We start from the raw sequence: 27,991 nt of genomic DNA, 5'->3' as shown, positions 1-27,991 counted from the left end.
CTTCACACAATTCTTTTCTCCTTCTTAAATGAAATTTTGTCCAACCAATATTTTTATACTTAGTAAAGGTTTGTATCCACAAAATAGCAAAAAGATGAAGGGACTGCCACCGAAAGTATATTTGAAAGTTTTGTTGTAGAAAATGTAAAAGTTTTCAATTGCTGATTTGACTTGTTTTACGTTTTTCATTGCTCTTTTGTTTTTTTGGCTGACTGGGTTTCTATCGTGATTATTCCCTGTATTAGTCTTGTTCTGCGCTGCGAAGAAGCAACCAATAAATTCATGTTGAGATAAGTCGATCTTTCATTACGGAACCTCAACATGGCAGCAGAGCGTGGTTCCTTGCGTTCCTTGGTTGCTTAAATAGTCTTCATTGCTTTCAATCGTGTTTTTTCGCGAGTTAAATAACGTTTTCGCGCCACGTTCTCGTTTGGACATTTGCTTGGTTGCACTTGTGAACGAACTGTTTGCTGTTAAGTGTAAAGCATGGAGCTCCATGGAATCGAGAAGTTACGCGGTAGTGAGAACTGGACAATTTGGAAATTCTCGGTGAAAAATGTACTACGAGGTATTGAAAATGCATACGAGGTCTGCACTGGAGAGGTCTCAAAACCAGAGGTTGTGGGAAGCAATTCATCCTCTAATGAGCGCACTTCCTATGATGCAGCGTATAGAGTTTGGGACAAGGCGGATCGAGCGGCATGCCAAGTCTTGGTAAGGTCTATTGAATCTAAAGTGGCTGCTCTTCTCGTCGCGTGTGACTCGGCGAGAGACATGTGGTGCAAATTGCATGCTGTATTCGAACAACAGACTAAACAAGCTGCTCACACTGTTCAAGCGGAATTTTTTGGCTTCAATATGAGCCTCGCCGACGATATGGTCACTCATATCGCGAAGTTTGAAGGGTTAGTCTTACGAATGCAGCAGTTAAACGTGAAGCCGGATGAGTCATCGTTGATGGTTAAGTTACTGGACACATTGCCCGACGAGTACGAGAGTCTGAAACAGGCATGGTGGGCGAGACCTGAAGATCATCAGACCTTCGCAAATTTGGTGGCAGTGCTGACTTCTGATGAAATACGTCGTTTGAAACGAGCTGAAAGAAAGGAAGAGGCAGTAGCACTGATGACTGTAAAATCTAAAATTCAGGGAAATAGCAATTTTTCCACTTATGCCGCAGGTTCAAGTAGAAAGAAAGGGGAATCTTCACGAGAGAAAGTAAAAGATAAAAGGAAAATCAAGTGCTATGGCTGTGGTGGACAAGGGCACATGAAAAAGGATTGTCCTAGTTGGAAACAGAAGAGGGTACAAAATAAATATAGTGCGCCAGACCGTAACGATGAGGCTGATCAGGCTTTCATTAGTGAACTTTTGAATGCAGAGACTGTTGGTGATATGTGGGTTGTAGACACCGGTGCCACCGATCATATATCTAACCAGAAAGAATGTTTCTCTTCTTTTGAACAGTTTTCAACGCCATTGAAAATACATATTGGCGACAAATCCACAATGGATGCACTAGGTAAAGGGACAATCAAGTTTGAATCCTGTGTTAACGGTAAATTGCTACCTTGTCGCATGGAGAATGTACTATATGTACCCACTGCCCGGAGAAATTTGTTCTCTGTTGTTTCCGCCCTTGATAAAGGCTTGTCTTTTAAGTCGTCGAAAACTAAGTGTGAATTTCTTAAAGACGGTGTAGTGAAAGCTTGTGGCGTCCGGTATGGACAATTATTCAGACTCCACATCCGTGTGCTGAAGTTAGATGTAACGGGTGCCAAAGAGATGAATGTAGCATCGAAAGACACACTACAAATTTGGCATGAGCGTCTTGGTCATCAAAATAAAAGACATGTCCTGAAGTTTCTCAAACAACGGGGAATCGAAGCTACTGAAGGTGAAAGTTTTTGTGCCGCTTGCGTTCAAGGTAAGCAGCACAGGAGTAGCTTTCATTCAAGAAGTCAGCGAGCCAAAGAACCTGGGGAGTTGATACACGCTGACATCTGTGGGCCGATGGAGTGTGAGTCTCTGGGTGGAGCACGTTACTTTCTATGCTTTACATGCGATTACTCGAGGTTTCGCATGGTCCACTTTCTGAAGGAGAAGTCAGAAACTGCACAGAAGATTACAGAAGTGTTGCAGATCGTGAGGAATCAATGCAGACGACCTGTGCGTGTATTTCAATGCGATGGTGGTCGAGAGTTTGTCAATCATGAGGTAGAAAAACTGTTAAAGTCAATGGGTGTGGATTTCCTTTGTCTGCAATCCATATACGCCAGAGCAAAATGGTTGTGCAGAGCGTAGTAACAGGACTGTGGTTGAACTCGCTCGCACTATGCTATTAGCAAAGAATTTGCCTAAAACATTGTGGGCAGAAGCAGTTAATACGGCTGTTTATGTTCTCAACCGAACAGGCCCAAGCAGTGTGGATGGAAAAACACCGTATGAGATCTTTACAAGGAAAGAGTTTCATTTAGACAAGCTTCGGGTTTTTGGTATCAACTGTTACATTCACATACCAACAGTCCGTCGGAAGAAATGGGACCCAAAGAGCCAGCGTGGGGTTTTTGTGGGGTATTCTCAGAATATAGATGGATTTCGAGTGTGGATAAAACCTGGAAACAAGATAGTTCGGAGTTGTGACGTCGTATTTGAACCTGAGACTTGTGGGGGGCTGCTGACGTTATTTCCAACTGACGTGCATGATGAGCTGGAGCCTTCAAATGATCCTGAAGAGGACTGCGTTACTGAACCCACTGATAAATGTGAGAGAAACCTACGGGATCGTTTGAAAATCAAACCACCTGAACGCCTTATTGAGTCAATGTTAGCTGAGGTTGATGAGCCAAGCAGCTACTCGGAGGCAATGAAATCTGATCAGCGATTACTCTGGGAGAAGGCTATGGAGGAAGAGATGGCTGCCTTAAAGGAAAACTTGACCTGGACCCTCACTACGCTACCAGGTAATCGCAAATCCATCTCTAATCGATGGGTTTACAAAGTAAAACGTGCAGGTGATGGTCACATTAATAGATACAGGGCTCGACTTGTAGTGCGAGGGTTTAGCCAGCGAGAAGGAGTAGATTATAGTGAAACTTTTAGCCCTGTTGCCCGGCTCGATACTATACGAGCTGTATTAAGTATTGCTGCCAAGGAACACATGCATTTGGCACAATTTGATGTTAAAACTGCTTTTCTCAATGGGGTTCTTGACGAAGAAATATTCATGAAGCAGCCAGAGGGGTATGATGATGGCACTGGCAGAGTCTGCAAGCTTCACAAAAGTTTATATGGGCTAAAGCAATCCCCCCGGTGTTGGAATAAGTGCTTTAAGGAAGTTCTTAAGGACTTTGGACTGTGTGAGAGTGAAGCAGATCCTTGCTTATTTTATGGGACAAATTGCCATGACAAACTGATAGTGGTCATTTACGTTGATGATGGACTTGTGGTAGCATCAAATAAACATAAAATTACTGAATTTATGCAACGTTTAGAAATGGAGTTTAAAATCACTAGTGAACCAGTGGGATACTTCTTGAACTTACACATAACTCAAAAAACAGATGGTTCAATCTTCATAAACCAAAGTTCTTATGTGAAAGAGGTGCTGCAGCGGTTCAATATGGCTGAAGCAAATCCAGTTTCTACACCAATTGAACAGTATTTGAAAGAAGAGGAAAGGAAGGATGCTGAGAAAACAAGTGCACCTTATCGAGAGGCTGTGGGCTGCCTGTTGCATCTGGCTGTTGCTACTAGGCCAGATATAGCATTCTCGGTGAACTATGCATCCCAATTCCTTGATAACCCAGAGGTAAGACATTGGGGTTTAGTTAAACGGATTTTGAAGTATTTGCAGGGTTCAATGTCACAGGGGATTCTCTACAGTTCATCTGAGAATGGTGGGGAACTAGTTGGTTACAGTGATGCTGATTATGCCAGCGACCCCACTACGCGGCGGTCAGTCAGTGGCATTGTGTTTATGCATAGTGGTGGTGCCATCACCTGGGCCAGCAGGCGGCAACAGTGTGTGTCGCTGTCAACCACAGAGGCTGAGTACATTGCTGCTAGTGAAGCCGCAAAAGATGCTGTCTGGTTGAAGAGACTCTTTGACGAAATTTCCCCATTAAAGTGTCCCCCGGTGTTGTTCTGTGATAACATTAGTTCTATTAAGCTTGCTAAAAACCCTGAATTTCACAAGAGGTCGAAGCACATTGATGTACGTTATCATTTTGTTCGTGAACAACTCCAAAAAGGACAATTATCAATTGAGTATGTTCCAAGTAAAAATCAAGTTGCAGATGTTTTTACTAAGCCTGTTCCAAGAGTACCATTTGAAAATTTGCGTTCTTTATTGGGCATGTGTGAACTTTAATTTGAAGTTGAATGTGAATTATTTATTTGGAATGTAAGGGTTTTCTTTTAATTTTGCTACTGATGAAGTAAGAGTCATTTTTGAGCAAAAGAGATGTTATTGATATTTGATATATTTCTTTTGTTTGTTATTACAGCAATGTATAAACTTTTTGGGGGAGTGTTGTAGAAAATGTAAAAGTTTTCAATTGCTGATTTGACTTGTTTTACGTTTTTCATTGCTCTTTTGTTTTTTTGGCTGACTGGGTTTCTATCGTGATTATTCCCTGTATTAGTCTTGTTCTGCGCTGCGAAGAAGCAACCAATAAATTCATGTTGAGATAAGTCGATCTTTCATTACGGAACCTCAACAAGTTTGTTAAAGAAGGTGTTCATCAAGTTTATTTTAAATAGGTTCATTAAAATTTTTATTGTGATTTTGCTTAATAACTCATTAATTATTTTTTTTTCAATTCTGTGCCAATGCATAGTGAGCTGTTATCTCTGCCTTATTTCTGTTTTTATGATGTCGAATTCAAAGACGCTTTCGTGAAATTGCAGCGTTACAAAATTAAAATATTTCTTAATTATTTGCGTGAATTGCAGAAAAAACATTGAGGTTTTCGTCTTCTAATCGGAGAAATACGAAGTACGATATTTCGTCGAAATTTATTTCCTAAGGGGCAAATCCTTCGTCGAAATTGAAAAGAATGATTCGTACGTGTTGGTATTTTTTTTATTAACAATGAAATAAGGAAAACAGGCAACAATTAAATTAGCAACAGAATAGATTTTGTGCCTTCTTACCTCTGTTTTTACCAAATTTTCATGTTCTTTCATATTAGAAGAATGTAGTGCGGAGCGAGCTCGGTAGAGCAATAATTATGCAATGGTTTACAGCACTCGCAGTATATCTGTTCACCCTCAAAGTCGTTAATGCATACTCCACAATGCCAGTACATCTCTTCGAATATCTAGAATTCTGGCCTTAATTAAGAGCATAAAACCAAGATAGTAATTTGCAGTAAAAAGAGGACCGAGAGATGTGGATTTTTTTTTGCTGTGGAAAAAGGGCTTTTTCCGAACGGAAGCTGGTCGGCGATAATGACCTTTTTATTATTTCTCCCATCCCTCCGCTCAGGCCTCCACTTCCTTTTCCTCTTCGCCGAAATTCAGACCCAAAGCCCTAGTCGGGTCACATCCAATACCTCCTCCCACCAGGGCAAACAAAAATTCCAGCTCACTCGGTGGGAAGTTATTGCGCTCCGCTCTTTTTTTGCCCTAAAATCAAAAATGCGATGAAGTTACAGGGATGGGAGGTAACGATTGACTCGATGCTAAATACCCTCAGAGAGAGGCAAAAGTCCCAAACGAACTTAGGGTAGAGACAAAAAGAGGAAAGCAGGAGAGAAGGCAATATGTGATGGCGGATGTTTAGGGGGAGCCTATTGAGGAAAAGATAAAAGTATTGAGCTTCAAAAGTGCAGAAGCGGATGAATGAATGTTTCCAAAATGCTACTGCAAAATCTTCTATATACACGGCCTGTCGAAGTGAAAATTCTTGAAAGTGTACCAAATCTCGGTGAATAGGCGATTGTATTTTGCGATTAGGGAACCATGTGGAATGCGGCGAGAGTTCAACTTTCATCTCTGCTGAAAAAATACAGTCCCGATGTTATTGAATAGTCAAGGCAAGAGCTAGTAACAAAAGATATTCCATCCAAGTCCTAAGAGCAACCATATCAAACGCGATAGGGATGAATTAATAGACTATTTCAATCGCTGTTCCAGCGCCATCTGAACTGGGGAATTTTTTTTTAGCGTTTGACGACTCGTGATATTCCTTTCTTTACATTGCGCAGAACTGTTCAGAGCCATGAAGGAAATAATTTCGAGAGAGACGTGATTTACACCTCTATGGCCCACTCCCGGTTCCGCATGGCCGTCACCATTTTTATTCCTGAACAATGAATGATTAAAAACACGTACACAGCCCTTTCAATGATTGTGGTACGAGAATAGAGAGTACGCGCGCAACACCGATTGGCTTGCTCAAGGGAGCAGAAAGGAGCCGAATATTCGAGAGCGATATGAATACGGGCCGCAAACGAGAAGCCAAACCACAAATGCATTTCATTGATGCTCCTATATCGTATCGCTGGTATTATCAAAATGAAGAATTGATTACTGAAACTCACAAACAAATACGCGACAGGAGAGTTTTGACATTTGAGATAATTCCTAGCCACAAAAACTCAACATAAGGGGAATAATATTCGACTTTTGAGATAAATCGTTTCTTTCAAAATGGCTTAGTTGAATCTTCCTCCATATTTTCCTCTCTCTGAATAACACCATGTGGTTCAAACAAAACCCGTGTGAAGGTCAGGAATATCAGCATACCAATCAACTACGGTTCAATATCACCATTTAATTACCTTGAAAGGAATATCACGAGGAATATCACCCTGCGGACTTCTGACGACTAGTGGCAAACACAGCAAAAATAATTAATGGTAAGAGTCAGACTAAAGGTAGTCCACGTGATGGTGTCACGTAAAAACATTGTTGGAATAGATGTGAGAAATCCTGCCAACTACCTCTTCCCTGAAAACATGGAGTTTGAACGAATGAGCCTCAGATGGAATCGTGGGACCTAGGTCTAGGGCAGACGCGCACTAGCACGACCACGACCACGATCTGTGGCACACGACCAGTTTTAGCATTGCAACAAATGGAGCGACGCGCAGTAGGCCAATTGCGACTCGTTGGTCGAACCCGAGTCGTCCGACCAAAATTTTTGAATTTGGTCGTCCCCGACTCGACCGAAATTACACACATTGTAATGGCGCGCCGCGCAATAACTCCGACTTCACTCCGACCCGACCATACCGTCTGAGCAAGTGGACGGTGAATGTGTTTTGCTATCGTGGGTGTGGTCGTGGTCGTGCTCTGGTCGGAAGGTGTACGACAGAGATCTGTCGTGGTCGTGGTCGCGCTAGTGCGCGCCTGTACTAAAGAGCAGATGTCGTCGGTGGTAGCGAGGTCGGCAAGGCCCTCGAGGGCTGTATCAGGCAGAATTCTTGCAAAAAGTCATCATCATCACCAGATGCAGCATCCAAGGATGAGGGTAAGAAGACCAATATGATGGAGAAGAAGAAGGTAACGATGAATGTAGGGACGTGGAATGTGAGGACAATGACGAGGGTAAGATAGAAAAGATATGAAGGGAATTGCAGAAAACGAAGATAAATATCTTGGGTCTACCAGCAGTGAGGTGGAAGGACAGTGGAGACTACTGGAGTGACGGTTAAAGGGTTATATACAGTTTCGGGGAGAAAAGTCAACGAGAGGTAGCTTTGGTAATAAATGGGAATCTCGGTAAGAGAGTGGTTGTTGTAGGTCAGTTACACGATACGATGCTGGGGTAGAAATTCAAGCGTGGCCCACCAATTTGGTGGTAGTTCAATTTTACACATCCACTATAAATCATGAGATAGAGTCAGTAGATGAGGTGTATGAACAGCTCGAGGAAATTATTAGAGAATTCAAGGGTAGGAAAATATATCAGTGAGAGGAGACTAGAACGTCTCCGTCGGGGAAGCTGGAATGGATAAACGAAGTAAGAGAATCAGATAGACTACGTCTTAGGTGGCTGACTAGAGGTTTAGGAAAAGACAAAGGTCATACGGCTTAGTTAGGAATCGCGAGCTAGTAACGTGTGGTAATAGTAAGTGGGGAAAACCTTGAGCAGTTTGAGCAATAGCTATTTGTGCAGCACATTAGAGGAAAATGGATACAGCAGTTACGACGTCTTGAAGAGATTTGCGTTAGCAAATGAAGTGTTCGCGAACAGGAAGGAGGTGATGAAAAGATCGTTATGCAACAGTTTAAAGAAAAGTATAGTAATGAGTTTGACCCGGAGTGTAGCGTTTTGCGTTGCGGAGACATGGGCACTTAGGAAAGAAGACGAGAGAAGATTAGATGAGTTCGAGATGTGGGTTACGATAATAATGGAGAAGTTGAAATGGATGGAAAGGAAGAAGAACGAAGAGGTGCTGGACATGGTGGTTGAGGAGAGGCAGCTTGTATGAGACACGATGGAGATAGAAGGTATGGATGGAGCGTGTACTAAGAGGGGATGGGATGTTGAAAAAAAGTGTTGGAGGGTTAGGCCTTCGAGGGAGGGAAGAGAAGAGAATAGGATTTTTACATAGAATGAAATGGAGTTGGTCTTATTGTAAAATGTGATTGGGAAGTCCATGAGGGGAACAGAGTTTGCCGGAAAACTTCTTGCAGCTCCTTGAAAACCTGCCTTAATCGGTAGAATATTTAATTAAAAACGGACCACTGACTTAATATAGTTTTGAAATCTTAACTCTGCTTGAGAACAATGAAAAATATTTACCTATTAAAAAATTTTGGATAAAATATTTTTTCAAGATCTCTATTAAAACATGTGGTCTGCGACATTCTCATTTTTTTGTGTGCACATAGACAAATAGCTCACAGAGATACATAACACTCTTTAATGGTGTTTTAGGTTAAATCAGGCTTAAACCGCATTGCCATGCCAGTTTTTGAAAGAACATTTATTTCAAAGAATTAGATACATATTCCAGAACCGCAAAAGAGAAAACGTGGGCAGAGAAGAAGAGGGAATAAAAAAGCTCCCCGTATGGAGCAGCAATATGGATACAATCGAAAGAGCAGCTACCTGCGTAAACGAGAAACAGAAAATATTTTGATATATGGAATTCACTTTTTGTTTTTATTGAATACGCAAGATATTCAAGGATTATTTTAGGTGTCAAAGACATTCATAAGAAATTTTACGCATAAAATGTGAAATAGAAGCCGGCACATTAAAAAGGTGCAACTAGGGGACATAATTAAAAAAGGAAGAACAATTATATGATCCTAGGAGATAGAGATTCTATGATTTAGCATTGAAGGTGAGTATTAACCAAATCTCTTCGGAGCTACAAGAAAATATGACGCACATGATAAACAAATTTGCAGAAAATATCAGTTCACATTATTTATGCAATACATATTTACGTGACTCATTTAATTATCATAATTACATAGGTATCTATAACAACGATAATATGCCTATCAAAATAAGCGCTTAAAGCTTAGTAAAACATTTACAAACATTCGATTGAAATTTATCTAGGCCAACGAAAGATATTTCTTTCACACGGTGTCATCGTGAAGCACCAGAAGGATTTATCGATCGGAGGTTAGGATTTCTTTAACTTAAAGTTTTTACAAAACAATAAATTCCAAAAGCTAGCCAAATTTGCGTCGCTATCCTAATATCTTGGCCAGTAATATCTTCAACTGTAGCACTAAATTTGATTTTTTTTCCCGGAACATTATATAATTCTAAAGCATAGTAAATGGCTATGAATCTTCTCTACAATCATCATTTACAGCACTTAAAAACGATTCAGAGATACAGGTAAAATATAAATAATTACAAATTTAAGAGCCACAAATATTTATGTATCGAAAATGACATCGGCAAGCATGGGAAACTTTATAGATCGTAGACATTCCCAAAATAATACACGTATTAAGGTGAACCAACTATTCCTAGTGCTCAAATGTTATCAGAAAATATTTCTATTAAGTTCGTTCACGATCATAATAAAGAGAAACTTCAAATAGACTATATCTGAATGAATACTCGTTCACTTATAACAAATTATCAATTATTATGATAACTGTTTAGAAAATGGATTCACTGTTATTTCATTTTACCCTCCTCACAAATGAGCAAGGGATTCCATTTCTTGCGTCCATATCATCTATTCTCAACAATAGTGGCCTATTTTACACCAACTCTATATATAACTCTCTACAAACAGCCGAGTAGGCAATTTAATAGAATGGTTAGCTGCCTAGTAAAAGGTGATGGAAAATACAAATGTTATTCACACGAAACAGACATTTAGGAACTCCTGTTACGGCATCTTTTACTGCTGTGCATCAGAGCGAAAGAGTTAAGAGTATCTGTGAACCATGCATCTCGTAAAAGAGCTAAATATTTCACGTAATGAAATTGAGCAGCCATTAGCGAATCCTCTCAGCTGGTGCCAAATAGCCGAGGACCCTGGAGACTATGAGCCCATTTAATCTTCATTACTTCGCTATAGCTACCAGTTTTCACGGCTCTCAAATTCAACTTCAATGGTTCCGATGTTTTCTATCAGTGACTTATAATCCCTCGAAAGCAGTGCACGCTCAAAGCTTTATCCATCCTTATAGTACCTTTGCCTTTACGAGGCTGCGTGATACATTTCCAGAATGATTTAAAGCATTGTGTCGCGAAGCTTAAAGCCCCTGCTACTTTTATAAAAAAGAGTAAAACATGTCTAATGGTATTACAGCAAATATTGATACCAGCCTTAAAGCAATGCCACTTTTTTCTTAAATTCAGGAGTGAAGAATTTGCATCAAGTGTCCAATTATTTTTATCTTTTTAAATCTTTTTCACAAAATACTACAAATACGAGTTGCAAATGATATTGCATAAATGCACATAGTTTTTCGTGAATAACACACTGTGTAGAACAAACCAAACACAGTTCTAAAGAAGGTGTGACCTTTTTGGCATATCAAAACCCATTATAGTACTTAAAAATTTTATTATAAATTTTAACATTTTAAGTGACCTAAAATGTAGACGAAAAGGCTTTTTTATACCTATTATCATCAAATCCACGTTAATAAAAATATCTCAACCCACATTCCCAATCATATACATCCATAGAAACTAATATTTATTCCGCGATTCCGTCTCTCCATCTCTCAACGCTCTCTGTTCTACCGAATCCCCTCCTTGTTTAACTCCATAGTTTCAAAAATCCCTTCCCTGAACCTATTTTTCTATGCTACCTGTTACAAAGCCACCTTAAAATGCCATCTCAATAATTCACCACTGTCTAACCAATAGTGCCCCTACTTATGTTTAAAAAATTTATTTTTTCTTAGTTTTTATTTAGAGTGCTTTCGTTTGTTATAGTTTAGGTATTATTTATTTAAGGAACAGCCAATGTAAAGGCCTTTGTGCCGTTTTTGGTGATGAAATTAATAAATAAATATTTTGCATATAGGCCCAAAATGTCTATACATTCATTGGAAAATATAGTTAAGTCAGAGACGGCCACTCTACTGACTTATGAGTTTGCTACTTCACTTCTTTAGAATAAATAGCATATTATTATTTGAACTAAAACAAATAAAAAAGTTTTGATACCAACTACAGATACCAACTGTATTCATTACACAAAGTGTCGGAGAAGAAGTGTAATTTAATATATATCGAATGGAAAACGCTGCCATATTAGCTGGAATTCAATTTTAAACGAATTATGCACTGCACATGAAATCCGAAATTCGTCAGCATCCGAACTGCATGGCATCGAGAAAAAATTCCCAACTTCTAGCCTTCTGCGCGTGAATACTCGTAACGCCACCGGACGCCATGGGCGCTCACATTTGGATTCCTTTATTATCCGCGGAGCAATCTTAAGCGCTGGCAAGAAAAAAAAAAGCTTTTATAACCCGAAATACACATTTGCCCTCCTGCGCGACCCACACACCAGTGGTCGCAAATACAGATATCCGCGAGATATTAAGGAAAAAAGACAAAATGGACCCCCTCTGTCCCTGGCGTGAACAGCGGCAAAACAAGTTGACAGGGTTTTTATAACTCGACGTAAAAACTACCCCCAGCGAGGTGTTTACTGCGTTCCACGATGACAACAATAATAATCAGGCTCCCGGGAGACCGGGCAGAACAGAAAGGGTCGTACCCCGCCCCGTCCCCTCCGCCCCGCAAACCGATGTCAACGCATAAAAATCATATGATCACCCAGAGAGTTTGGAAGGTGAAGAGGACATATTATTTCAGAGGGTTACATCGTGCTGCTCTTTCATTTTTCTCCCCCTCGAATGGATGAGAGAAAACTCGCGAAAGAGAGCGAAGGATAACTTTTGGTAATGGTCAATCAGTGTTCTCAAATGAGTTAACAAGAGGCTTTAAAAAATTAATTGAGGAAGAGTGGATTATGAAAACACGCCTGTATGAACAGCGGGGGAGTGAATGTGGGAGGTTTCAAAGGAAGGCATATCACGTGATGGTTTTGCCTTGTCTTTGCGTAGGACCTAAAGTTTACGGACGGTGCGATGTGTCTCCTCCCCGTAGAGAAACGTCGGGAGACATGGACCACATCAACCGGTGGAAAACCCAAAAAAACTTTTCTGCAACTGATAAGCCGGGAAAACCTAAGATCATACATCACTCAACTATACGGGGAGGAGACATATCGCACCGTCCCTAAACTTTCGGACCTACGCAAGGAGAAGGCCAAACTACTACACTGGACAAATTTTGAAGAACGGCATTCGGAAGATCCCCCAGGATGATCAGCAAGTCGCTGATCGAAACGTCGGGAAACATGGACGGACATCAACCAGTGAAAAACCCAAGAAACGTTTCTGCAACGTGATGGCTCTTTATTTTCCCGGCGAAAAATGGAATTGAAGATTCCTCGCGTTTCACTCCGGTCCGTAAAGTCCCTATATGTTCGGATGCACTTTCAACGCTTCGATGGGTGAGTTGCACACCGGTTGTTTCCTCGTGTGAAGCCCAAGCAATGATCATTGTGAGCGACAAATGAATATTTCAGTGCATTTTTAAAAATAATCATGGACAAAGGATCAACTTTTCTAAACAAATTTTAAACTATGATCACCAGAGTGATTTTAATTTCAGAGTGTTACATTAAAGTGATGACTGATGTGCTTTTCATGGTTTGGAATATCTCTAGATTTCTAAAAAGGATCGAGGTCTTATAAAATATTGCCTGCATTCCTCCTATTCCCCTTCCATATCGCTGTTGTTCCTTTAAAACTGACAAACCTGCAAATATTCATTCTCTAGATTAACCCTCCACTCCATGTTGACATGCTTATAAGGAGATGTTTGTTTTTCTAGCCTTTAAATGATTATTTGGAGCCGAAAATCATGGTCGAGACACTTACTTTTCGTGAGCTTTGTAAAATTTTCCTTGGTGAACCTTTCTGATTTTAATGACTTTTAAGAATATATTTACCTTTGCGCTCAATCAAATTTCAATTTAATAAATAATTTGATTTTAAAGTTCCTCTTGGGCTTAAATGGTATGGGCTGAAGTACTTTCTACGCCCTCAAGTGGATTGACCACCAATAGCCATCCATATACCTGATGTACGATCCGATCCGATGAATGCTAGCGAAATAGAAAGTAAGGGCCCCAGTAATATTAGGGAAAATTTTCAAGTGATCTTTGCTTCTACATAAAAATATCAAGGAAAGATTGGGTAATTTTGCTGTGATGGCTATAAAAATTTACTCATCTGAACACGCTTCTGGACGCCACGCCTTGCTATTTTAATGCATTAATAAATTTCCAAAAAAATCTGAATATCCAAGGATAAAGGTCTCCCTCTGTCCCGTTCCCCGAATGCAACGGGACTATCAGCCTAGCCATGATACATATCTAGCGATTACGGAAGACGCCATCAGTTCCAAAGAAAGAGATGCCTATGGCGGAGGAGAATGCCGCGAAAAGAATACCAGGCGAAAACGTGGCAATGTGAAAATAAGCATTATAATTCTATAGGAATTATATCATAAAAATATTTGAATTTTAAACACCGTTAAACATTTTATTTTATAAAAAAACCTTGGCCAATGAAAGGAAAGCATTAAAATCAACGGAAGCAGTCGATTCTGGTAAAGAAATAACGCACGCGTTATCTTCCAACAAGAGTTTATGCGCCAATGGCAATGGAATACGGGTATTGCATTACCAATAGCGCATAAACTCGTATTATAACGAACGAACAATAGCGAGCTAACGAAGCTAAGCGCGTTTTCAACGGTGGAAAAATTCAAGTGAACTTGACTTCGAAGTCACTTGATGTCAAAGGACCATGATCTCATATAATAGTATACAAACAAACTCCAGCGGAGAAGATATCTTTCATCGCAGCGTTGGTAACTGCGATGCTATGGGTACCCTTTGAAATTCAATACTCATTCGTTTACTTGGCGATGACCACTAGATGTCTCTTCCTTTAGCTTCAGTTGTCAAGTTGAAATTTTAAGTGACATCGTAGCCTTGATCATCATTTGAACTCCGAAACAAGTAAATGTGATCGTTGGTGCTTCCGACGACGCCCTGGTTCTAGGTTATGGCAGAGGGAAACGGAAAGTGGTTGCTCAAATTCTCCATTGAAGACCTCAGAGTTGAAGCACCTAATCATGGTGACATCATGGCCATTTATTTAAACTGACGCTCCTGGTGGAAGTTTGCAAGTATAAAAATGTTTCAATAGGGTTGGAGACGATGAAATGCGAGAGCCACTCACCAACTCAGCAGAAGGTTCCCCTCAACTTATGCTAATGAGTTTAAAAACATATCCTGTCAAATCTCATTGCAACTTGATAACGGGAAGACGTGCAGCAATGCACTCGGAGTTGTGAACATTGTGCATTTTTGGTTGTTTTTCGGACATTGTACCTATGATACTTCCCCATTGCGACCGAAGGTTCTCGAGAAACGGCCCCAAGAGTGAGCGCTTGCCACCCTAAATAGCGCCGCCTTCGGCCAATGATCGAAGCTCCGTCCCTCCAATCGGCGTTCGTCCTATTCTTTCGACAAAATGTGTTGCTATGCGATATTAAATTAACACAATTATGGTAAAATAATTCTTGGAGTATAGGTCAAATGTATATTATGCAAAAAAGTTGTTAGCCAACGTTAATCAACGTTAAATCGTTAGCTGTTTTTTTATTTTATTAATCAAAGTAAATGGTAACTAGGTTTGATAATATCTTAGTAACGTCATATCAATAAATATGTGCAAAGCTAAGGTATGTCAATTTTTTTTGTGTATTCTCTTTTTATATATTTAAAGAAATTATATTATTATATAAAAACTCTTTCGTAACATTTATATCTGTAAAAATATTGTATATCATTGTATTTTATATTGTTCTCATGTTTTCATTCATAACCCTGATGATAGTTTAAATAAACTCGAACGTTGAATTACAACTTTTTTGCGTCATAATACATTTAACCTATACTCCAGGAATTATTTTACCATTAATTAATACGGTCAAGTAAAGAAGAAAAAAAAATTAATTATAATATATTAATATTATTGAATGAAACGATTCAAAGTTATTGAAAAATCAATTTAAATGCTGTTTCCTTACCACAATAATTAACTCAGTCCCCTAAGTACCCTTAACTTCTTTTTATTGAATTTGGGAAGGTGTGGGATATATTTATCTTTTTGATGTGACGCAAAATCTTAGATTCCAACACATGATTGCATTGTGCCATATTCATATAAAGTAACAATATGGTCTAGAGACATTCCATCTAGGAGTGGCAGTTATTACAAAAATCTTCAAGACGAAGGACTCAGTCGCAGAACGAAAAAGAGTTAACATTCATGTAATCCCTCGATGATCTGTCTGATATCGCCCATGTCGATGATTTAGAGAGGATACCTGTAGAAGAAGACTGAGTGTTCCTTCTCCGTTAACGATAAAAAGGAGACCACGATTTATGTTTGGATTGCATTAGTATTTACGACAAGAGGAACCACGACTGCTACGGTCACAAGGCGACGACGGTGTGAAAGGTATGAATTTGTTTTTATACGAACCTGACAAAACCAATCAACAACTTGCTCAACTGAACAGGTTTTGTTAAATAGTAATTGCAACATGAAACTGTAAAACTAAATTGATGTTATTCACTTTTAAACTTATAATTTTGCATTTTTAAAAAAATATAGTAGAACCATCCCAGCTGACATCTTCAGAGGACAGCATGGACGAATGTAACGGGTCTATTAAATGCTGTGGAGGAGGAGTGGAGAATGTTGCTAACGGTGCTTTATACAGCCCGACATTAAACTCGTGATCAACTACGAGACTTGTCGCAGTTTTTGATGAACGCAAAGTGAGCGACAAGATAGCAGTTACATTTTCATAGTAGCTGCTGAAGCATTTCGCCAAAATTACGGATTTATCATAAATTGCTTATCTATCCGTCGCTGCCGCGAGTTTTTAGGGGCGGAGTATGCAGTGAACCTACGCAGAATATTCGCATTAGAGGAGCTGGATGCAGTCACCATAAACTGGGACGGAAAATTGCCTCCAGCATTGATGGGCAAAGAAATGGTGGATAGGCTTCCTGATATAGCCACCATTCGGGGAGCTGAGCATCTACTGGGAGTTCCAATTTCATCATCAGGCAGTGGGAAAGATCAAGCCGTTAGCATGTATCAGATGCTGGAGGAGTGGAATCTGCATAAGGATGTGCAGGCATTCTAACTGCGCCAAACACAGTGAGACTCAACGATGCATGTGTCTTATTATGCAAGCTTCGAAAAAAATGATATCTCGCTACTACCATGCCCGCACCACATTTACCAACTGGTTTTAAAAAGTGCCCTCGAAGCAAAGTTCGGTAAGTCTTCGGCCCCAAATGTTCCTCTGTTTAAAATGTTTCAGAATATGTGGCCTTCATTGAATAAGTATAATACAGTAACAAAACAGGTATGAGAGACAGACTATTGGTACAAGTGTTACGAGAAGAATAGGAAATATCCTGTTGTTTTCACAACCAAATTTGCAAGGAAATTACCCAGGGAGGACTATCGAGAACTTTTTGAGCTCACTGTTGTATACTTAGGAGGGGCTCCAAGCGGTATACCGTGTTGAGTTCCTGGTGCAAAGTGGATCATGCAAAGTGAACGTCGAAAGAGCTTTATTGTCTGAAAATGTATCTTTTTCGCCCTCTGTCTGCCGAGAAAGAGACCTTAATCCGTGAGAAATGAATGAGAGCACAGAACTTGGCCAAGGCTCTGAGGAGGGATTTAATGCTCTTCAAAACTTTGCATAAAGTCAGGGAAATCGACAGTGCAGTTCGCAAAGTGAAAATGAACAAATTTTGGAACCATTTATATTATTAGTTCCCGCAGGCTGAAGCCCTAGGGTTTTTCGATGACAATGCACCAGTAGTAGCAATCAAAAGACGAAAAATAAATCCCACTAGAATCATGCTTCCTTAATATATAAGACGGGATACCGAAAAGATTTTATTTGCTTCCATAAGATATTGACCTCCTTTTCAATATGGATCTTGAAGACTTCTTATTTTTGAGTCACAAAGTCTAATCCAACGACTTAAAATTCCTATAACATTTCTCTCCAACGACCCAGCTGACTGGAAAAGCGATGCAGAATATGAAGAAGGATATACATTGCAATGCAACTGAAAAAGATAAAAGACTCTGATGGAAGGGGAGTTAAATTGATGGAGGAATTTTATGATAAGTTAACAAAAGACAAAAGTCAGAGACAATTTTTATTAAAGGTTATGTCAAAATGCATGCGTAAATTCCCAGACTATAATAGAGCTACATTTTCAAAATAATTTTGACATTTTTAACAGAACCAAGCTAGCCACATCACTTAAATAAATTACAAATAACTTGAATAAGCACTCAAGGGGAAAAAGCAATAATGAAAGGGAATTAACACGAGGCTGATTGAGAACAAGGTAGTGATAGAACAATCGTTTTAAATAAAAAAAATTGTGACATTCACATATGAATTTAGTAACAACCAGTTTCGTTGCTTGGCGACATAATGTCATACAGCGACGAAACTGGTTGTTAGTAAAATCACATGTGAGTTTTACGAAGTTTTTTTATTTAAATGAAGGAATTTCACCAAGACACGCCTCAAACCATCAATTTCATAGAAAAATCGATTTCGATTACAGGATTAATAGCTAAACATTCACGCATGATTTGATAATTATTCATAGAAACTCGGCTCGGTTTAATTAAAAAAAGAAGTGGTATTAGTTATAGTTATCAAGCCAATAAAACTTAAAATGGAATAGCACGCAATAAAAAATGAGCTAATGAATTTTTGTGAGTATTGTTTTCGGTCGACGTCGCGCAGTGGGCAAAGCAAAAATAATAAACGGAGCATTCGTGAGGAACGAGGAAAAAGGCGGGAAGCTCTCGACCAATCACAAAACACCTGCCCCGGTTGATACCGCCGTCATCCATATATAAGGAGGACGATTTTCAAGACTCGACATGCCCTGAAGACGATGGACAATTCTCCCATCGAAACGTCGGCCGAGATGGAGTTGAAGAACCTGACCCAGAGGAAATCCCGTGTAACCTTCCACAATTCTATACGCCGGGAAAGCCTACGATCATTCTTCACTGGCAAAACCATCTAAAAGGATTTATTTGAGCTAGGATGTCCAAATTTGCATAAATATTCGCAAGCAAATTATGCGTAACTTTTCTGATTTATTTTTCCCCGTGCCTTCACGCAAACAAAGTTGAACAAACTTAGCCTAAAACTACAAAACTCGATTTTTTCTGGAAATTGGAAACTTCATCCCCATGCAGTTATTTTATTCAGCTTTATTGGCAAGTGATTTTTACCACACCTTTTTATGAAGGTTCTTTATAGTGATTTTAAAGTAAAATTTTCTTCATACTTGCCCTGAAATTCACATCATTTTTTCAAGCGCACGATCGACTCTGGTTCTGGCCGCCGCGGCCAAATAAAATTGATAAAAATTGCTAGGAATGACAATTGTTCTGTAATCACGGAGCAATACATAAGGTATACTAAAATAATTCTTTCCTTTAATAATCCATGTACTTGAGATAGGTCAAAAATAACCGAACTACCAAAACGAACTGTTCACTGAAATGAACCGCTTCGAACATGAGCAGCTATCTAAAACTCACTGTTCAATGTTCTGCACTGCACGCATGAGGCGCATATAATTATATAAATTTTCCTATGCCTTGGCTATAATCGATTCCATTTCAGTGAAGGGATAAATACATCGATATCCAACTGATCAATGGTGAACAGAGAGATGAAAACATATGAGTCACACTGTACACTCTTCCATTCGGGACCAAGACCCCTGGATCATATTGACGTCATGAACGATAATCAATGAGCGAGGTGCGGCTGCTTGCACCCAATATTCTTCTCAGTTTATTTTTAGCACAAAGTTTATCGTAAGTGTTCCTGCTCATTGTCAGAGCGGCACGCCGCCACCTACTCCTGCCGTATCGGCGGCTATAGGGGTTTTTCCCGGGTAATGCTTATTCCTTTTTCTCACCGCGTCTGAAGGCCGCTATATTCACGGTAAATGATTTTGCGAATGAAATCATTCGCCGTGTATATATAACGGAATAATTCGCGAATGAACTCGTCATGCGCATGATCATTCAGTGAAAATATGAAACTTGTTTTATTTTGCTCACATCAACTCGTAAATGATCACGTGATCATCAAGCACGATCATTCGCATGTTCATTCACTGTTTATTGCGGTCTTAATAAAGGCACTTTTAGCCTTTTAGTTGTGCGTAAATGGAAGAAAGCCGTTATGACCGCTCAGCCAGTAGGAGATAGAGTTTCAGAAGAACAAATCACGAAAATGAAAACCCCTATAGAATATTCAGAACTATTTCTGAATATTGAAGTGATAGGTATGATTATCAAATCTATCAGTATCCAGCAGAGATTCTGCTTTAGCGAGTTTTATGGATGCGGCCCCGAGAGGCGTGGGATGGGTTGGACGCTGGAATAAAAGTGGGGAAATGATGCTTGTGTGTGATGATGCTCGCGGATGACCAGGTGCTCATAAGACAGCCAGTAGGAGGGCTGCAGGCTCAAATGGATGCGTAAAACAAGCATGATGGTGTACTTTATAGCGTAAAATGCCATCACAAGAGAACCCAAGTTATGCGGTTTTGTAAAGCATCGCGAACTAAAATTGTGACTCCATAGAAAAGAAGGCCGGTAAAAATTTAAGCAGGTAGACCAATTCAAATATTTGGCAGCTCCCTGAGGAAATCGGATACAAAAGTAAAGAGCTCGTGAAGAGAAATGCCCTAGCAAAGGATGAATTCATGAGGAGAAAGGAGATAATGAGAGGATCGTTGTTCAAGAGTTTCAGGAAAAGGCTGGTGAAGAGTTTGATCCGGTGTGTAGCACTTTACGGAGCAGAAAGATGGCTAATTCGGAAGGAGGACGAGGGAAGGCCGGAGCATTCGTGGAAATGAATGGAGAACATGAGCTGGGATAAGAGGTAGAGGAACGACGAAGTGCTGGACGTGGTGGGTGAGTAGAGGCAGCTTCTAGATGAGATGCGGAGGGGCCAGAAGTTATGGATGGAGCGAGTACTGAGAGAGATGGGGTTGTTGAAAACAGTGCTAGAAGGCTGAATGCGTTAGGTAAACTAGGGCGCGGAGGAATGAGAATAGGATTTTCGGATGGAATGAATGAAAATGAGAAGTCCTTAAAGGAAGGAGTGACTGCCAGAATACTTCTCGAATACTCCAAGAATACCTTAATTGGAAGAATACTTTGATAGTAAATAATAGTCGTTCAGATAAAGCTTCACCGTTTGTATTTGTTCATTAAAGTGTTTTACGACAATGATTATTTTTTAAGTGGAGGAAATTAAACTATATATTTGCTATCTTTTGCGTTTTCTGTGATCAAGTTGTTGTTACTCTTATTTTATGCATGCTTTTTTCACTACATTCATTGCACATCGTTATTTTTGTATTTTGGAAGAGTTGTCTGCCATTTTAAGAAGAAATATTTATAATATAGATCTATATTAGTCACGAGAGTAGTTAACACCTTCCTTTTATAATAATTACTTTCATTGAAACGATAATGCAAAATTTATTCGAGTGTTAAGCAAGGGAAAACGAGGAGAGCTAAAAGAGAGAAAAAGGGAAGTACAGGTAAAATAAATTAATTCAAATGCATGGGGAAACGGGCCACACAGCAGGGCGCCCTAGATGGCGTGACGTCATACTGCTGCGCGCATGCCTGCAGTCAAGGAGGTGTAGTCCAGATGCAAATACCCAGTTAATTACTTTCATTTGTTCGATTGCAGCATTAGTCGCATAAATCACTCTCTCCTGAATTTGAATTCCGGAAACGCCTGCATTTTTGTTAGTTGGTGCCTTCGTTAGAGTTCTAGTCCAGAGAGAGCCTTTAATCGGGGAAGGAATCGCGTGAAAGGGAGTAAGCTACAATGAACCACGAGAGCGCGATGCGCGCGGCCGAGGACTGTGGCAGGCAGCGACCTGCTCTAAATGAGCTTGGGACGTCATCAACTCGCATGCGGAAGAGCCGTCGATATTTCGCCGCGATTACCGGGAGAAGTAGGGTGCGTATCAAAGATCTAAAAGTCACGGCTTAACTTGATATTCATTCAACGATGCCAAATTTCCAAATTCTATGAGAGTGTAAACCAGGAAAAAACGTGAACTGGGTAACCAAGGTGACCACTGTGAGAACCCAAGGTGATCTCCACCCCACGGGACAGTTTCCACGAATGCAACAGCCGGGAATGCCTGAAGGCGGTGGTGCTCTGGGATGAGAATTTCGGGTGCAGCGCGCGGGGAGACAGCGCGTCTACTGGGAGCGGTGTGGGCGAAGAGGGCGGCGGGGGCGGGAGCGGCGGGAGGGCCTGCGCAGCGGCGGCTCCGCCTGCGGGGGTGGGGGCGGAGGGGAGCGAGGCGAGCCGACTCAGACCGATCCCGGCGCTCTCACTGGATGGCCACCATGGGCTCACGCTCTGGATAGCGGTCCGACTCGTCCGCCGAAACACGCGCCGCGATCTCCGAGAGTCATCCCGCCGACGTGACAAGTCCCTCCGGGGCCACAGTGAGACATTCAGGCTGACCAGTCTTCTTGCCCACCCTCGGTTCTTCTTCACGGACGCTTTTACTCTTTTATGGACAAGTTCCCCTCGGCTGTCCAACCAAATAGTCCCGCACCACCGCCCAGCGACAGAGGGAATACTCGAGCAAAGTGAACTCTTCGGCCGAACCTTGTCAAGCAAAAGGAGACATCAAAAGAAGACTCTTCAGGAATTCTTGGTCCGATGAATGGGTATTTTTTACAATGTACTCACAAGACTCAACCCAATCTAAAGTCCTTCATCACCTATTAGCCGTAATAATAGAGTAAAGTGAACTTTCAAGTTGAACTCAGTCAGGTAGGAGGAGTGATCACCGTCACTGCTCATCCTTGGCTCGACTGGAAGTTTCCTGCTCACATTGTCCGCCTAAGTCCTTTCACGCGCGACCCACATATGCCAACAGTTGTGACGACCGAGGAAATCATCGGATGAAGAGAAATATCAAGTTCAAAGTGCTGGGAATGTGACAATTTTGGATTTTACAAGCTCTCTGCCCGACGGAAAGAGGGCAGTTGTACAGTGCTTCAACGGTACAAATTATTTTCGACCAATTATTTTGGAAGTTGTGACTTTAAAAGAGTACTCAGCAATCCCACAACTCAACGACAATCGCAGCAGAAAACTGATAATACTCACTTCCTTCACCTTTTTTTGATAACAGCAATTATCACCAGTTGCGAGTCTCATTGAGACTTCCTCCTTGGCAGTTGAATACAGAGTTGATTGGAGTTTCATATGAACTAATACTCTTCCACTGATAAGTTTTCCGCGCCATTCATCCACCTCTACTTCCTCGTCCATTCACTTTTCCTTCTCGAATTGCCGATCAAGAGTCGAGAGCTGTGCCTAGCCCGTTTGTGACAAATACGACATCGGATGGAGCGGGATTTGGCGAGGAAAGCAAATTTACTTATGAAATAGAGACGCCGGGGAGTACGTTTGGAATTCTCCATTTCCCTGTAAATTTCCCAAAGAATTTCTCGAGTGTATTCGGGAGCTGCAGACCACTCAAGATAGAGGCGAACGGAAACATCGTTTCATTGGAGTGTTATAAAAATAAAGTTGAAGTGAACACGTCAGATTGAAAAAAAATCGCATGAGGGAAAGAAGGAATCAATTCCTGTTGCAACCGACGAGAAGGATTCCTCGCCTTTCTGTGGAAAAGTACGCAGTTTCTAGGGTTTGTGAAATCTTTATGTGAGACATTTTGTATACTCAGGCGGGTGGGAACATCCTTCTGCGAATAGTCAACTTAAGAGAGTTGATGCAAGGAATTTAAAAGAATTACGGTGGTTTCGTCATATCTTTGCGGTTATTTGGAGGGAAGTTCCAAGGGCTCAAAAAGTTGACGCTTGAGAGTTTTGACGGGAGAATGGGCCTCTGGATGCGGGATATTCGCCGGCGTTGAATTTCCGAGACGATGTGTATCATTCTTCCTCGACCCGGTTTTGAGAATTTTCTACGATCAGTGTGACCCGCACCTCGCAATCCCAACACAACCCCAATCTTCCGGAAGAGATTTCTTCGGGGAGGCGGGGGATAATCCCTGCCGGATACTCCGGAGATCCTCGCCCGGAATAAGTGCAGCGATTCCTCGCTGAGGAGGAGGGAGGAGCGAGTGAGGGGGTGCCGATAAGGATTTCTCTCCCAGAGTGCGGGATATAAAAGTTGGAAGTTTGTCCTTTTGCTGAGTGAAGGGCGCGGGGGTGGGTGAAGAAGTGTTGGGATTACCGACGACTTATCCTTCGCCCATCCGAGAGTTCTTCGCTCAGAGCCAGGGGTCGTCTCCGTCACACTTGCACCCCATCCCCCCTTTGGGCCCGCCCGCCCCTGAGTTGTGAGACGGAAGCCGTATTGCCGCTGAGAGCGGACTTCTTCAATTCCCGCCCCACCCTCCTCCTCTCCCCCCACAGCGAAAGCATCGTAATCTTCTCTTTGTCCTGCAATGTGATACGGTAAAAGAAGCAGGCGATTGCTGAGAGGGAAGGAACATTTCTCCGCGATGGATTCGGCGTTGGGCGCTCGTCCTCTGCGGGAGTCTGCGATGACAGGGAGGCGGAAGGCCGCCTTCCAACGATTCCTCGCTCTCCTCGCGCTCGGAGTTCTCTGCATTCTGGCTCAAGGTTTGTTTTTGGCCATTAATCTCATTCTTTCCGATTTAAAAAAAAACACGATATTCTGCTCAATCATAACACGAAAAACAATTCTGCGTCTTAAAATTAGAACCACCCTTGGCTCATATGTTACCGATGGGTCACCCTTGTTCTCATGCTTTCAAGTTCGGACGTGTGAGGCAAATATTTGGAGTAATGCGTGACTAATACTATTCAGGAGGAAATTTTATAATTTCCACCTCGTTTTATTGGACTGGACAAGGTTTCAGGTGACCAGTGTCATTGTTGAGTAGGGAAACTTAACGAAGATATTCATTTCTGTGGTAGCGCTTAATGCTTGTGGTTTTCGATTTCAGATTGCTCTTTTCAGTGTTATCTTACGCTCATTAGCAAAAGTATATTAAGACCACCGATTTTATGGGTATATTCCCTATAAATCACCTTTATCCTCATGATTTTATATGAAACGGCCGCTAATTATTTCGAATGGGATCCATGTGAGCAGATTACATCTAACTTTCATGCTGTCAAAGCGAAGGCTAATAAAACAAATAAATACAGAAAGTAGATTTTAAAAATTGCAACTCCAAATTTGACCACAGCAACACCAACTCTGCCTTTTCTATGACCGATATCTTTCAATAAAACCATGGCTTTCAGGATTTATGCACGGTATCTACTTAAGCAGCGAGTGAGGATAGTGATAGTCAAGTTCACTTCGACAAGTAAAGGAGTTTTATTCAATAATGATAAAGCATATATTCCATAGTAAAGTATCCCAAATGAGAGAGCCCAAGTTGTTAATTTCAGATGATATTTCCCCTTTTACGGAGTAACGATGAGGACATACCTGCGGAAACTCTCTGCTGAACATGCTCTTGAACTATTTAACTAATAAGTTAACTCCCTAGTTAATAAGAAAATATTAGCTTTCATAATTAGCTATTCCAGCACCTATCAATTCAAGTTTTCGTATTTTTTACAAATAATCTTAATTTCGCCAAACGACTCATAGAAACAAAGTCTCGAGTAAGACATTCTACAGACCAAGAAATATATAGTCATTGAAATGCATACGATATCATCGGTGACTTTTAGTGCTGGCTGAAAAAAAACATGCGAGAAAAGGTTATTATTGTAGCAGATCAATAATGTACAGAATGGGGGAAATATAACTATGTGGAAAAAAATTGAGAAATGTTTGTGGATACTGCTTATCTGCAGTAGAAAAATCTTGTAATAAATAATTTTGACTGGCTGTCACGAGGTTAGGCTCATGTAACATTTCTCCCATTCGATTATCAGCCATTAAATAACTAACACTATTTTTGAAACTGAAACGGTAGCTTATTTAAAAATATCAGAAGGGACTATGTAGGGATGTGTACTCAAGTAATGCGTATTCCTTAAAAAAGGAGATGCATGCATTTTGGTAAAAATTCATATTTCCAAGACATAAGTACATTTGGAATTGTAGGCATCTATCCTCTGCAGTACATCACTGTGTATATTTCCAAGCGAACATCATGTATTTTTGTAGCGAACATTATGCATGAATACCATGACTGAGCTAACCAACGTGTATTTCCTGAATGAGAAACGCTAAAGATCATCAGCTCCGTGATTTCCTTCATAAGAAATATGGATCGTGCATAGACTCCACATTGGTATTCTTAAAACGTATTTAATGAATCAGATTCATGGAATAGCTCAATGATAACCACCCATTGGATTCCATTGAATTCCTTTCAGCTTACTCTAAGTGCTATTTCTACCCACAAAAGAAAAGAGGGTAATTGATCATCATTTGTATGAATACATTCATAGAGCTCTATGGCAACTTTAATGAAAATTGAAGATATTGCTACAGATTTGGATAAAAGGGGTTATCAGAACTATTTTTGCGATAACTGGCTGAAAGCCATTGAATGCTCGTTAAGTATTCAAAAGAGCGATGTCCAAAGTGCGTATATAGAGAGTGTGCAGAGGTTTCTTCATTAGTTCTTACAAATTACTAAATACAGTGCCTGATAAAAGAGAATAGGGATCCTCCCTTTCTTAATCTTATTTCGCCAAGGGTTCCTTTTCTTCCTTCGAAAACACAAAATCGGATTCAAGTTGGACCATAATATTGTAAAATTTCGTACTAGATCAAATGTAAATGTGACTTTATTTCAAAATTGCGCGTGAAGTAACGATGAATGGTGTACTACGATAAGAAGCAAATAGGCTGAAAGAGATTTTTAAAATAGCTTCGGTTTTTTGGTATTACCTTTGTCTAGTAATAATTATTGCGCGACTTCATCTACACTCGCTCCGCGGGCGGACTTTTTAACAGTTCCATTTCAAGTATGAAATCCATGTTGAGGAAACGAAATAAGCCTTGGCAATGATTCAACTCGTAATACCTCAAGCACTCCACGTTAGCAAAAGCCAAGGAATTATTTCGCCCTAATAACTTCATGTGACTGCTATGCGGCCCCAGTGTGACTTTTCACAATCTGAATTCATGAAGAAATTACTCACGTTTGATCATTTTTATAATACATCATCTCAAAATAATTAAATCACAGTCATTAAACTCCAACCCCATAAATATCGGAACACCTGGATTTTCACATAAAATGTAGCCGTCTAACTTTTAATAAATCCATCCATACCCGAGCTAATTAATGAAATAATCATGCAGAATCTACTCTCTCCACCCTTAGCATTACACAAAAATTAATATTTGCTGAGTTTAAGTTCCTACGAAAAATATTTTTAGTGGAGATTTGATTGAGTGAATGGTAAAAATCTAGTAATAGATAAATTAAAGAAATGGAAATGTATCAGCAACAGCAAATATTTTATATACCTCTCCCAGAGGAGGTATAAAACGTGGGCATTTTCATGTTGTGATGTATTATGTTGCATTTTAATAAGTGAATTCTAAACTCAACGCTACACTTTTTTTTCAAATACGACAGTTAGCATTATAGCTTTGAACGTAGGTTTTCGCAGCGAGGGGCATCGTTGATAATGGCTTCCGGGTGCAGCTGCGTGTTGCGCTTTGTCGTGCGAGCTTTCGCGACCGTTGCAGGACGCATCATCGGGCGATGAAAACCATTCATCGCCCGATGATGCGTCCTGCAACGGCCGCGAAAGCTCGCACGACAAAGCGCAACACGCAGCTGCACCCGGAAGCCATTATCAACGAAGTTAGCATTATGCTACGAGATGTAGTGGCTAAAATATTTGCTCAATCAATCTATTTCCTCTCGGCAATTCCAATTATTTTATATTCACGAGTGAATACTTCCGTCTAAACTTGCTCATACGAAATGAAAATAACACAAGTTGCTTGCGCCCCACTTAGGCCCCTTGCAAACAAACCGATTTTGGACGGCCGTTAAATATCGGCCGATATTTTACCGGTGAAGCGATACTTGCACACACGCCGGAATTTTACCGGCCAAACGATCACTTGATTGTTGAGCCGGCGCTGGAGATCCACACGGCTAAAGATCACTTGCTTGGTTGTCGTGATCACGTGAAGCTGATTTCAAAAGTTGATCAATGAATCGCAAACGAGAAGTTGCAACGTGTTTGCTGTACCGCCGTATTAAGCGCCGTGTGATTAAGCGGAATTGCTGGATTCATCCAATCAATCAAAGTAAGGAACAAA

General features: G+C 40.6%; 1 protein-coding gene across 1 annotated transcript in view; it reads left to right on the top strand.

The window, feature by feature from the left end:
- The first annotated feature begins 22,053 nt into the window (after positions 1 to 22,053).
- Positions 22,054 to 27,991, top strand: part of LOC124166916 (lachesin-like) — a 481,621-nt gene continuing 475,683 nt past the window's right edge. The window contains exon 1 of the mRNA XM_046544630.1: positions 22,054 to 24,333. Within this exon, the coding sequence (XP_046400586.1) occupies positions 24,213 to 24,333 (121 nt within the window). The 5' untranslated portion in view covers positions 22,054 to 24,212. The remainder of the gene's footprint in view (positions 24,334 to 27,991) is intronic.

This window comes from Ischnura elegans, chromosome 10 (genome assembly GCF_921293095.1).
Source record: "Ischnura elegans chromosome 10, ioIscEleg1.1, whole genome shotgun sequence".
NCBI lineage: Eukaryota > Metazoa > Arthropoda > Insecta > Odonata > Coenagrionidae > Ischnura > Ischnura elegans.
This window is presented reverse-complemented; position numbering and strand designations above follow the sequence as displayed.